General features: G+C 32.7%; 2 protein-coding genes across 3 annotated transcripts; both read left to right on the forward strand.

Moving 5' to 3' along the window:
* Window positions 1-2,390: 2,390 nt before the first annotated feature.
* On the forward strand, window positions 2,391-5,667 carry LOC110670929 (organelle RRM domain-containing protein 2, mitochondrial). Of its 2 annotated transcripts, none has more exons than XM_021833249.2 (4): window positions 2,391-2,922; window positions 3,768-3,836; window positions 4,385-4,476; window positions 4,564-4,803. In XM_021833249.2, exons 1-4 carry the CDS (start codon window positions 2,610-2,612, stop codon window positions 4,648-4,650), a joined length of 561 nt encoding a protein of 186 aa, XP_021688941.2. In that variant the 5' UTR covers window positions 2,391-2,609; the 3' UTR covers window positions 4,651-4,803. The 2 variants fall into 2 exon arrangements, with proteins under 2 accessions (XP_021688941.2, XP_021688940.2); XM_021833248.2 differs by having other exon boundaries at window positions 2,399-2,922; window positions 4,370-4,476; window positions 4,564-5,667.
* Window positions 5,668-8,225: 2,558 nt separating this feature from the next.
* LOC110670926 (DUF21 domain-containing protein At4g14240) lies at window positions 8,226-13,783 on the forward strand. The gene is made up of 13 exons (XM_021833245.2): window positions 8,226-8,593; window positions 8,764-8,840; window positions 9,698-9,781; window positions 9,894-10,007; window positions 10,891-10,974; window positions 11,120-11,191; window positions 11,614-11,681; window positions 11,820-11,907; window positions 12,047-12,120; window positions 12,219-12,588; window positions 12,667-12,713; window positions 12,829-12,910; window positions 13,431-13,783. Exons 1-13 carry the CDS (start codon window positions 8,353-8,355, stop codon window positions 13,536-13,538), a joined length of 1,509 nt encoding a protein of 502 aa, XP_021688937.2. The 5' UTR covers window positions 8,226-8,352; the 3' UTR covers window positions 13,539-13,783.
* The last annotated feature ends 373 nt before the right edge of the window (window positions 13,784-14,156 follow it).

Raw genomic sequence — 14,156 nt, forward strand, 5'->3', positions numbered from 1 at the left:
TCAGCTGACTGTTACCTTAGGTAGTAGCTAGCTGTCCTTGTCTTTCTCCCTTAGTCTTTTATAAATATGTTCTCTCCCTCTCTCTTTCAATGTTCTCTACCTTTCCCTTTCAATATTCTTTCTCTCTCCTCAACATTCTCTTTCTGAAGGTATGTTTTTTTTTTTAGTTATATTTAGTGATAAATTTAATGTTAAAAAAAATAATATTTGTAGTAGTAAAATACTTTTAAAGTTTAATAGTTAAATAAAGTATTATATTATAGTTGAAATAGTATGGCTAAGAATTTGAATCAATAAAAATGAAAAAATATTATTAGTAAGAATTAAATATTTTATTGTAAAATTTAAATTAGAAAAAATAATTAGCTATAAAATATGATATTATGAATAAAGAAGGAAATAAAATATTTAAATATAGAAAAATATTATTATTAATTTTAATATGTATTGATAAATTTTTTGAGGGAAAAAAAATAGGTGAAAGTAATATAAAATGAAATTTTTTAGTTATAGACAATGAATATATGTTAAACTTATTAATAAGTGGGAAAAAATATAGAAATAATTTTATTTTTATTGTGTAATATATTTTTTGGTAAAAGTAATTTGTAAATTTATGGACAATATATTACATGTTTTTTTAAGAAAGAATGAGAGAATACCGAAAGAAAAAGAAAGAGAACATATCTATAGGGGTTAGAAGCAAAAGACAAGAGCAATTAGCTGATGAGACCCATCAGCTACTTGCTAACTGCCACACTAGCAGCTAGCGCCCAGCTAATGGATCGTGTCAGCTGAGTGTTGCCATGGGTAGTACCAAGCTACAATATCGTCACTTTTTTTTTTTGCATTTTACAAATAAGTTAATACTAGAATATTTTTATGTCAAAGTAGCAGATAGTCGCTACTATAAGTAGAGACCAAAGGACAACTTCATTATTTTTTTTTTCATTTCAGTCCTCGTAAATTTTTTTTTATCTTTTTTATCATCAAGTCGCTACTCATACTAGAGTCTACCTGTCTCTCTCCACCAACTCAGTACTTTCCACTCCCTTTTGATAAATAAATCTAAGGTAACCCTCTTTTGGTATTTTTTTTTTCTAATTATACTCTCTGGCTAATTCCCCCCTATCAACCCTTATCTTCTTCAAAGTCAAATGTTATTAGATCGATGCAAAAAATTCCCTAAACCAGCAAAGTCCTCCAAGTACATATACATCTGCTAGATTTCCTTACACCTTTGAAGTGTACTGTGTAAGGATAGTATTTAGCCAATCTCCGTCCGGCCCAAGGAAACATTTGCACCCTTTCGTTAATTTTTGGGAGGCCTACTCCTCATAGAAATTGTCTATCTTAGACTATCCCTTGACCCATAAATCCTGACACAAAGTTAAAATTTTAGCTCTTCTATAATGGCATCTCACTAATGATTCGGAGCCTTCTTTGCCTTCCACCGAAGCTGCGCAGGAAAGGCACAAAGCCAATCCGGAGAACAGTGAAGCTGCATGCAAGGTTGGATGATAATTGGGTCACGTCAATAACACAAAAGTTTGAACTACGTGACCATCAACCATGTCACAGTCTCTTTCCTCAATGGCCACAGGAATTTAGTGCAAGATATTCTAGCTTTATTGACTCTTTGTGAGTATTGGCTTCATGTCATGATCTTAATAAAACTTTGCAAGCTTGCTATTGGCAGTATTTAAGAATAATGTGATAAGGACTTGATAATTCTCGACCTCATAAAATATTTAAAATTAATGATAATTAAAAGCTAGTCACCCTTTCTTATATTTTCATTTAATAATAAATTTTATTTATTCTATGTGGCTTCAGAATCTACTCTATTTTTGTAAGCTTATAGATCACAAAATCGTTAAGAACTAAGTTCGGCCACATACAAACAAAGAACTCCTATTATGAGCTGCCAAAATGTCCTGTTTAATAAACCACACTTCAGCCTCATTTTAAAGAATCTCAAATTAATTTCCCCACTTTAATTAATTTCTTCGCATTTAATTTTATTTTTTTGGCATTTCATTAGTATACAGATTCCTGTCAACAAGTTTATAGTTTCGTTTGGTTCACATGCTGTTCGTAGCTTATGTTGTATGGTTTTGTTTGTTTCACAACTTCATTGGATTATTGTAAGCGTGCAGTTTCGCAGAAACTGTATTCAAAAATTGTCCCTAGCAATCACCAATTGCTTTCCGCACGCGTTTGGATAATTGAAATGAAAGGAACATGTTGGCTTATTATTTCTATTAAACATTGTTTCATAATTATCAAGATAACAAAATTCTTCTGGCACATCATCGAAAACAGTAAGTATAGAAATTTTTGAGCAACTTTTGATCAAAATAATGGGAATCAACTCATAAGCAGAGGGGAAACTTTTTCTTTTCAGGACAAGTTCCGTACAATGATTCCATGGATAATAATTATATCCAACTTGTGCTTTTCATTCACTGATTTACAAGGTTTCGTTGGGCAATAGCAAAAGATCCTTGCCTTCACCCAATTTAGATCTACATGGTTTGGGCCTCAAACCTTAAAAGCCATGTGGGTTGGGCCTTTGATTTCGAAGGCCGTCGGTGGTTTAGAGCTTCATGTTTCAGACACATCCCCAGTCTCCGCCGGCGTTGGTTTCGGCTCTCAGGTCTGGCGGGTTTTGGCCTTGCGGTTTTTGGATGGCAAAGTTCTTTTCACCTCAATCTTCATCTGCTCTTCCCTCACCTCGCGCTCTCCTTCCAATACCGAAACCGCTATTCCCCACAACCTTAGTTCCTATTGTATTCTCAGTCTCATGTTCCATTTCAATTGATGAACGATACCCATCGCTCCAAATCAATTGCTCTGCCCCCAGCCACAGCTCTTCAACTGAATTCCCTCAACCTCCTTCGACGGTAGTCTTCATTAAAGGTACATGTTTTGATTAGAAATTTATGAATTGGGTAACACTGATTAGTTCTGTTCAGTTTCAGAGCAAAAAATTGAAGGCTTTATTTGAATCGATATTTCCCTTTTATGCTGTATATAAATCTTTGTCTTGTATGCTCAAATGGGCTTTCATAAACCAGGTTACTAGAAAGTTTACGGCTTTTGTTATTTACCAGATGATATATACTTGTGGAGATGAAATGGGACGTAGCTAGGCACTTGTTCTCGAGTATAAAAGATCAGCACTTGGTATGATAAATTTTTCCCTTGAAAACAAACGAGGGCTAGTTTTATCTACTGAAGTTAATGACCGTTCCTTGATGGTATTTGATGTCATCGTTGTGGAAAGACTGGGAGCTAGGCTTATTTTATGATAACATTTAACTCAGCATTAGCTGAAGTTAGTTGGAGCTGGCTCAAATCTTTAACATGGATCATTCTTGTAGTAATGTGACTAGCTTTAAGTTGGCTGTGATTCCTGCAACTTCTTCCTTTATTTGCTGTGTCAGCGAAGGTTGAGTTAGGAATTAAGATTACTCCGTAACACCATATATAGTTTCTGAATAATAGAAGAGATGGGATTGATGCTTAAATAAGGATGAACAACTCGCTGGTCAGATAACATCTCTTTCTCTTGCCTTTTACATTTTTTTTTGGAAGAAATGTTCTTCTGTTTTGTTCTGCAGTTTTGCTTTATAACATTTTTTCATCAGCATGTCATATTTGAATTGGTGTGAACAATTGTTCATTTAATGCTTTTCATGACTATTCACAAACTTTGCAGAGACTGACCATTTGTCTGAAGGCTTTCTCTCTGGTTGATGTAGGATTGGCGTTATCGACATCTGAGGGAAGTTTGAAGAAGGCATTTTCACAGTTTGGGGAAGTAAGCCGAAGTACTTTTCTGCACCAACTTTCCATGAATATTCACACGCGCGCATGTGCGCACACACACACACACACACACACACACACACACACACACACGTATGCTTGTATGCGTTGACATGGCATCTTATATCGAGTGCTTGTACATTGAGATCATATATCAATGTATGAGTGCATTGATACCATCAGGAAAGTCAGAACTTTCTGTGAGGGAAATATGGTAAAAAAGTGTTGCTCAGAGCTTCTTGAAAGACCAGTTAGGCTAATTGCAACTGTCATAAAGTTATCAAGCTTTCTAGTGAATTTTTGTTTATTTGTAGAAACTGTCTAGCATCATCTTGCTGTCAAAACTATGGCAGGCTTAAAAGGTAATATCAACATCAGATTGGATATTAATAAAGATGCCTTTAATTGCAAAATTAATGTATGAAAGATCAGTTATGTTAAACTACAGCTCTTGCATCATTGGCTTACAAGTGCAAATTGTTCTTGCATATGTGTTCATTTCTGAATAATTCTGATGGCTAATGTCATCTTACAGCCAAAATTGTGACAGATAAAAAAACTAAGCAATCTTTAGGGTCTGCATTTGTTTGGTTTACCAGTGAAGAGTCTGCCAAGCTGGCTGGGAAGGAAATGGACGGAAAGGTATACATCTTCAGTGAACTTTTAATGCACTCATAATTCAAGTGAAAAAGCAACCTTTTAATGACTTGGGAATTGGTTGGTGTTCAGTTTTTTGAAGGGAGGTTTATTTATGTTACAATTTCAAAGCCTGGCGCATGCAAAACTTCAGGGAGGCCAACACCATACAAGTTCTGATATGAAATAACTTGCAGCATTCCGTTTCTTCTTCCCAGGTCCAAGAAGTGGGCATGTTCTCAGAGTATATCCTTCAAGAATAAGATAGGCACCTAATGTTCATTTGATTAAATGATTATATTCTCAAGAAAGCTTGTTTTCAAAGAGGATCAAACTCATTTTATTGTGAAAATTTTCCATTTTAACATGTTTTAACCTAGTGTTCGACTGTACAGTGAAAACCTAAGTTTAGGCAGATGCATCACGTGCAAATTTGCAATCTGTAGTTTGTGATGGAAACATGTTTAAGGCAAGATATACACATTTACCTGCTGATGAGGCCTTAAGTCTAGTGATAAAATTAGCTAAGGTTGAGGTGCTGGAAGTAAGAGCTCTCAAGTTCAAGTCCCATCCACCAGTATTGGGTTAGTTATGTTTTCATATTATTTGTGTTTTGATCAATTTACATAACAAGTGTGTTTTGACTTGGATCAATTCTAATTCTAGCATGGCTATGATGTATCTTGTTCTCCTATCTATCGGCAAAAAAAGAAAAGTATGTTCTATGCCATGCTGGGCTTGGGCTGGAACCAATCAGGCTTGAAGTTTTCTATTGAGCCTACCCCATCTCATGTGGCAAGGGAGCTTAAACTTAAGAGCCCAAGGGTGAATTTATAGAGCGTGAGGGGTGTAAGCAAATCGGGTCAAGCCAAGTTTTAAAGAGTTTAGACTTTGTTCATAAAAATTTTTTTTTTGATCTTGGGCCGAATTTGAATTCAACTCGTGTGGAGCTCGAGTCGAAAATCAACAAGTTCAAGTTTGGTTTATTTATAAAACAAGTCACAAAAGAGCTGAGCTTTATCAAACCAAGTCTCAAGCAGATTATCAGTAGCTCAACTCGTTTACAGCGCTAGTGAATTTTAGATCTAGGAGGTGTTTGATACGATATTAATGAGTAATTGTTGCTTTTGTAGTTTTACCCTTTATTAATGATGTTTGGATGCTTAAAAATATTAGGTTAAATTTTCATCTTATTTATATTTATGCTTTCTTGAGGAGTTAAATGTTAACATTAGGGGAACTAAATTAATAATTATCCTCTTTAAAGGTTAAAAACTTATAAGATAATATATAACCTTTGATTTTTTAATTTCCTACCAAACATATCTTTAGAGTTACGATAAATTTTAACAATAATTTCTAAACTTATGTAGTCATAACACTATAATTCCTCAACTTAAAAATGTAATATAAATCTCTGTCATCTTTCAAATTTTGCATAGTAAAATTTTTCTAACTTTTAATCACCGATTTTCTAGATAAATGCTGATCTGGACAATAATAGCGTGAGCTTAATCAGTATTCCTCTTTTCTTTCTTAAGCCTTATGTAAATTGAATTCTTATACTCTTTACAGAGAGAATAATTTTTCACGTGTAGATAATAATTTTACACTTTGCATAAGAGAGGAGAAATAAATACTTACTAAATGCCATACTAGACCTGTTCAAGTCAACGTCTAATTATAAAATCAGTAATTAGAAGTCAGAAGAATTTTACTGTGTAAAATTTGAAAGTTGAAGGGGTTTTATATTATATTTTAAAATTAAAGGACTATAGTGTTACAATTATATAAATTTAGAGACAATTATGAAAATTTATCGTTAAAGTTATGAAGTTCAAATTACATAGTTTGATTAGTTTTCATATAAAAAATAATTTAATTTTCATAAAACATTAAATTTAAATTATTAATAATTATATTTTATAAATATATTTTGTACATTAATTATATCATAGTTTTAAATAATATATTATTTTTATAATATTTATAACTAAAATAATAAATATTCATAATATAATAAAATATAATAAATAATTTAAATATTTTTACAAATGAAAACATATTTAATGAGTTAACTTTTAAGTTTATAAACAAACCGATTCCTAGGTTTTAACAAATCAAATATTATAAAATTTGAATTCAATTTATTTATTAAAAGAACTTAAAAATTAAAGTCAAATTCAATATTTAAAAAAAAAATGAGTTAAATCAAATTGAATTTTCGTTGGACTGAGTAAATAGTTTGATTCATTTACAGTAATGAACAAAGTCTCGACTCTAGATAGGTACATCTAATAACTCTCTGGAAATTTGTAAAAGCCTTGGAATCGAGAAGTGCTCTTATTAATCGATTCCAAAGTCAATGGTAGGAATTAAAAAATTCTATATCTAGCTTTAATTATTTATGAACTTTTGCTATTTATGCTTTTGCAAGCCTACTCTAAGGTTAAAACAGCTGTAAAAGCCATGCTTGTCGATGGAGTAGGAATTCAACTTTGAAAAATGTTCTTAATGATATTAAAATGGAAATTGAATTGCATGTCCATATTGTAAATATTTGCACATTCTTCCATTATTTGATGGATGGCATCTGCTTAGAGATGAGCAATCACATTTTTTTTTTCTTTTTTAATTTACATATCTCTTATTTATTAAATTCTAATAAATTATTTACTTATATTATATATTTTTTTATTAATTTAATTCTAACTTTAATTAAATTCAAAGATTTAAAATTTTTAAAAATACTTCAAATATTATTAAATTAAAATGATTAATTAATTATATTATATTTCATTAAGTTTCTATCAATAAATTAAATATAATAATTCTTTGATTCCTATAAGGACGATAAAAGTTTTCGAACCCGACTCGACCTGTCCCAAAATCGATCACAATTTCTCAATTTCACCCTTGATTTATGCGGGGCGAGGATGAGAAAACTTTCTCTCCACCTCAAATCTCCATGACCTGTCTTGAACAGTAATATATATATATTTTTATTAAAAAATAAATTATTTTTATATATTAAAATATTATAATTTTAATAAAAATATATAAATATATTATTAAAATAAAATAAAACTTATATTTTTAATTATATTTTATTTTTAATAAATACATTTATATTATATAATAATAAATAAAAATAAAAATAAAAAAAATCATCGTGGGAAAAACACACCTCATCCCGCTCTCCGATGGAGAAATTCTTGCCCTGACTTCGAACTTCTATAAAGTAAAAATGGAAGGAGCGATCTTCATTCTCGATCTATCTTATTGCCATTCTAGATTCTCATATTTTGCAGACATATCTCTTATGTACACGTTGATAAGAAACACATATCATAATTCCTTCTTGTCTCCAAGAAATTAAACGGATTCTATTAAATTTCATTCGGAGCCTGATACCTAATGCACTCATGATTAATTATTATTATTAATAATATAAATATTTTTCACTTAGATTTCATTTATTTTAAGAAAAAATAATATATATATATAATATTTTTAAAAACATTTTCATGAAAATATTTTATATTATTTAATTATAATATAAGTAAAGTTATTTTTCTTAATATTTTTTTAACGTTTTTTTAAGTACTCTAAATATTTAAAAATATGAAAAGCATTTTTCTAACAAATAATTTTTTATAAAATAAATAAAGTATTAAAATTCATTTATTTTAACTCTATAATGTGAAATTTATTTTTTTATTTAAAAGCTCACCGATTAAATAGAGCTAATCATTTGCTTTGTGGGGCTGGTAGATGCTGAGGGGCTTGTGACATTTGCATATTCTCTCGAGAATAATAAAAACTGATACACTTGAGAGTCAAAGCTTCCAATTTCCATCATCACCGATTCGCTTCTACAAGATGCATCTGATAAATGCGGTCATGGCCACCAGGATGGTCACGACGCTAGCCCAATCGAACGGCGTCGGAGAAGGAATTCCTTTTGGATCCGTCTGGTGGTTCATTTACGCTGGCATCTCCTGCATACTCGTTCTCTTCGCCGGTATCATGTCCGGTCTTACGCTCGGCCTCATGTCCCTCGGCCTCGTCGAGCTCGAAATTCTCCAACGTAGCGGCACCTCTTCCGAGAAGAAACAAGCAGGTCCTCCATTTCACTTCTCTTCAAATTGATTTTCGCTTTTTTTTTGTCCCCTTTATCCATCGGATTTGGCTTTTAATTTTCCTTGATTTTTAAATATTTTTGTTTGAAATTTTATTAGTACGAGAAAATAATTTTGTAATTTATTTTACTTTTTTTTTTGAAATAATTAGCTGCTATTCTTCCCGTGGTTCAAAAGCAGCACCAGCTTCTAGTGACTTTGCTTCTATGTAATGCTGCCGCCATGGAGGTAATTTCGTGAACTTACGTTGATTATATGATTATTATAGTCATACAAATGGAGATTTCTGAACATTTTTCAGTGTTATTGTGAATTCGACATTTTTTTTTGAAAGTGTGAGATTCGGATGTGAAAGGCTAGCAATCGATGCATGAAGCAAAATTTAGAAGAGTAATGCGAGTGAGATTTTAAGGTGTTAAGTATTCAGCCGGAAAATATAAACTTTTAAGATAAATGGTTGTGGAAAACTCTACAAGAGAACCGCTGTTGTGTTTCATTGCCACAACTGTTATTGCCCTACATGCTAGGGCCGTTTGTCATTGCTGACTGGTAATATAATTTGTGTTGATTTGGTAATCCGTGCCATTAATTGGGGTGTCAGAGAAGCTGATTTGTTTTTTTATGAAATTTGGTGTAAACTTGTTTGGTGGTAAGTTTCGCCTCCAAGAAGTTTAAGCTTTGAACCCAAAAATTTAATAGGTGAGGTTGGATGAAATGCATTATCAAGTATTATACTTCATATTGTTATTTGATTACTTCAATGTGGGCACTTTTTGGAGAAATAGCTTTAGTACTATTTTAAAACATCCAGCCCAAAAGCTTATGCTTTTTGTTTTAGGATCAACAATGGAATAACTGAAGGCATGTGGGCCTGAGTGCAGTGAAAAGAAAAGAAAAGATGGAATCTGAAACTAAGATTATGTAAACAATAATAGACTAACAATATGATTATGGAATTTTGGCACATAAATTTTAGTAAGAAAATTATTGTGATGGAAATATGAATGTTTTATATTCTGATACAATTGCACAGAATTCACTTTACTTTTAATCATAGCTGTTGACTTTGCCATTGCAATATACAGGCTCTTCCTCTATACCTCGATAAGCTTTTCAATCAGTATGTTGCTATAATACTTTCCGTGACATTTGTTCTGTTTTTTGGGGAGGTATGTATTCTACAAATTTCCAAGGTTAAGCTGTGCCCTCCCCCACCATATTAGGTCCTTTGGGTTGTTGGGGAAGGGAATATGGTTAAAGTTGACATTCTTTATCTCTCAGGTTATTCCTCAAGCAATATGTTCCAGATATGGACTCGCAGTAGGTGCCAATTTTGTATGGCTTGTGCGAATTTTGATGATTATTTGCTATCCAATAGCATATCCCATTGGGAAGGTAAACACAAACAAAGAGTTGACTTACAGAAACTCATTTTCAGCACGGCGGTATCTCTAATTATGTGATAAAGTTTTAGTTATTTTGAAGTGAAATTGCATAAAAAAGGCCTAAGTCCTATACAAACACATGTATTTGCTTATATACAGGAAATATTTTATTAGTTGATATGAATTCATTGAATTAAAAATTGGCTGTATACTTGGGGAAATGAAACTCCTTTTGATGCTTAATTTATAACATTACACTATATGCTTTACTAAATGCAATTGGTTGCTAACTTGAGCTGAATTTGAATCAAACTGATTGATCCTATCCAAAAAGATATGTAGCATAGTAAATATACCTTTTGCTTGAAATAACCTCTGCTAGCTTGTAGTTTTGTTTAGTAAGTATCTGTCGGTCAATGATATGCCCTACAATTATTGTATTCTTACATGCAACATTGCTTTACTTGACTATTTGTAGCTAAAGCTTGTTAAAAACCCCTAATTTAGCATCTGTTTTCCTTTTGAATACCTAGAGTTTATTCCTTCTCTGAACTATGAGATTCTGGCTTTATTTTGTTGATGATATTTTTGAGGTTTTAAGGATATGTATAACCCTTCCTGTACTAAAACTTTCTTTTTCTTTATTTGATTGCAGTTATGTGACAGTCTTTTTCTTTTCACTATCATTGTCACCACATTTGCAAAACGAGTTGTTGGAAATAAAGATACAGTTTTTAATTTTATATTCTGCCAGCTAAAAAAATAAAAATAAATATAATGTCATTCTGAACTATGCTCCTAAAAAATAAATTGGCTGATTTCATGTTTTGTGGTGTTAGTAGTCAGTTTTTATCAATCTTTGCTACTTAACTCTACGAAATGTGTTGTTACAGATTCTGGACTGGGTACTGGGGCATAATGAAGCATTATTTAGACGCGCTCAGTTAAAAGCTCTGGTTTCCATCCACAGTCAAGAGGTAAATAAGAAAATTGCTAGATTTATGCATACAATGTTAAGGTTACTGAATCACATAAAAAATTAAATATGCTGAAACTATGCAAATATTTGCATAATTTATGTTTTTCCTTTATAATATAGTTTGCTTTTCTTTGTATTTTTAGGCTGGCAAGGGAGGTGAACTCACACATGATGAGACAACAATTATTAGCGGAGCACTGGATTTAACTGAAAAGGTATTGCATTTTATGAAACTAACATGTTAAAACTAGCACATATTGTTTCCTTGTTTGCTATTGTGTCACCCCAAAAAAAGTAATAGTAATAATAATAATAATAATAATAATAATAATAATAATAATAATAATAATAATAATAATAATAAAGATTACAGCCATTTTATTTTGCTACAATTAAAATAGATTAGTGGCGAATTTGTTCTATGTTGTTTTTGTGTGCTGTAAATTGTAATTCTCTTCTTCTTCTTCCTCTTCTTGTTCTTCTTTTTATTATCATGCCTGCTTCTTGATACACAAAGTTGCTTATTTCTTTTTATTATCGTGCTCGCTTCTAGATCAAAGCTGCGATGTTATTGATGTTATTTTGCAGTATGTTTCTCCAAGTAATGCATTCTGTTTCATTTTAAAATTTTTTACAGACTGCTGAAGAGGCTATGACGCCTATTGAATCCACTTTCTCATTAGATGTCAACTCCAAGTTGGATTGGTTAGTCTTGCTCCTGATTAATTATTGTTGACATAACTTTGAACCGCTTGCTAATTTATTCTTACCGTCTGATCTTCTACTTAACAATATACATTGCTCCTATTTAATTTTTTTTCTTTAAAAATACTTTTACCTCAGGGAAGCAATGGGCAAAATTCTTGCTCGAGGGCATAGCCGAGTTCCTGTCTATTCTGGGAATCCAAAGAATATTATCGGACTTCTTCTGGTGGATTTTAGAACTAATGGCTTTTTACAAATTTCACTACTACAACCAGAATGCTTGATATATATAATCTGATTTTGTAAGTGGTCGTATTCATTTGCACTTTTTCTTCTCTTCCCCTCTCCATTCCTATTGGAATTAGGTGAAAAGCCTTCTCACTGTACGACCTGAGACAGAGACCCCAGTCAGTGCTGTTTCGATTCGAAGAATTCCACGGTATGCTCATTTACTTTTTATATTCTTTCTTTATCTTTATGTAATTTTTCCCATAACTAAATATGTGATAAGTGTTCATTTGTGGGACCTTTCTCCAGGGTTCCATCTGATATGCCTCTGTATGACATACTGAATGAGTTTCAAAAGGGTAGCAGTCATATGGCAGCTGTCGTGAAGTCTAAAACAAAAACCAAGGTTCCTATGCTAACTGGAGAAAAAATTGAAGAAAATGGAGCTTCTGGGGATTCCCTATTGACAACTCCACTGCTAGCCAAGCAAGATGAGAAATCAGATAGTGTTGTTGTTGATATCAATAGGGTTTCAAGGCCATCCCATATAAATAAGCAAACCTCTTCACAGCGTAATGATGCAGCAACCAATGGTTTGCCCCAACCATCAGAGGACATTGAAGATGGTGAAGTTATTGGTATCATCACATTGGAAGATGTATTTGAAGAACTTCTGCAGGTATCTTATAGGCCTTTCCTGTCATGCCTTTTGTCAGTCCATGCATCCCATGTGCTAATGATACTCTACACAATGCAGGAGGAAATTGTGGATGAAACAGATGAATATGTAGATGTACATAAAAGGTATCATGGAGCTGGAACATTAAGATATTAGTTGTGAACTTTGTGATGCTTCCAATAGACAAAAAATTGAAAATGATTTTTTTTTTTTTTTTTTTTTTTACTTCAATATTTGTAGAATCCGTGTGGCTGCAGCAGCAGCTGCTTCATCAGTGGCACGAGCTCCATCAAGTCGGAGGTTGACAGTTAACAAGGCAGCTGTAAGTGGAAGTCATATATGAAGCATTTTTATTTTTTCCTTAATATGCAGTAAGCTTAGCTTGTGAGTGCAAAAGGTTAGCCACGACCTTGTCACCTCTCCTTGGATGCCGCATGGGCATGATGAGCATTTCATCATGCACTTCTAAATATATCCGAATCACTATTTAGATCCAAATGGCTAAAAGAAATAGAAAAGGGAACCACTATGGTACCATTAGTGCACATATTTGTAGATTGAAGTCATTATATGCCAAATGTTCTATTCATGTCCTGTTGCATATTTCTGGCTACCGTTGAGAAATTTCATCGTGTCAAAAAAATGCATCCAATTGGGGGTTGGTGTTTAAGAAAATGATTCCGAAGTTCAAGTCCCACCTGTGTTTCTTTTGTGTGTCTGTCTTTAAAGGCATTTCTTTTGTGTGTCTGTCTGGAAATATAGGCATTCTTTCTTTCAATGCCAAATAGGTTTCCTCTAATAACTGAAGCTTAATTCTGTTGTCTCTTCTTAAAATTCCCCAGGGAGGCCAAAGCAAGCCTGGGCAAACCCCGCGGAAATCTGAGAATGATTCAAGTACCCCAAGGTTACTGGGAACTGCTGGGGAGCTACCTTCTGGAAACAAGAGATAAGAAAAGATTCACAGTTGTGTATTTATTGCAAAAGTTCTGAAAAGAAAGGTACTTTTTGTCCATACGGCAATAAATATGAAATAAATGCTTGTAATATATGAAAATAGTGTACTGAGCAGACTATCTATTCCTTTCAGCAACGTGCTCTTCCATTGCGTTTTTTATTTGTACTTGAGAAAATCTGTGCATAGGCTTCAATTACCTGTTGGAACCAATAGAGAAAGATTCGGGATTTTTTTTTCCTTGTTTTTTGTTTTGGGATAAAAGATTTGAGAAGGATCGAATTAACAAATTGGTTGAGGCCTGTATGTTGATATACCTCTTGTTGAAGTGAAGTTGAATTTTGTAAGAGCAGTTTCGACTGAAAATGGAAATGATGAAGAAGAGCATTTATTAGTTTTGTAACTTGCGCGTTCGTGAGTGTTTGTGCTATTAATCTTTCAATACTGTGTAATCCCTCATAAAGCTATTCTCTATCACATGCATTGAGTAAATGTATCGTTCTCATCGCGATTTCTTTTTAGATTCAGTTCTATCATGGCAAGACGAGCCTGAGGAAGTGGGTTTTATTTTATACTATCCAGTTAAAATGCTAGTTTAGACCAAAAGGCTGCGGTG

This window comes from Hevea brasiliensis, chromosome 15 (assembly GCF_030052815.1).
Source record: "Hevea brasiliensis isolate MT/VB/25A 57/8 chromosome 15, ASM3005281v1, whole genome shotgun sequence".
NCBI classification, from domain to species: domain Eukaryota; kingdom Viridiplantae; phylum Streptophyta; class Magnoliopsida; order Malpighiales; family Euphorbiaceae; genus Hevea; species Hevea brasiliensis.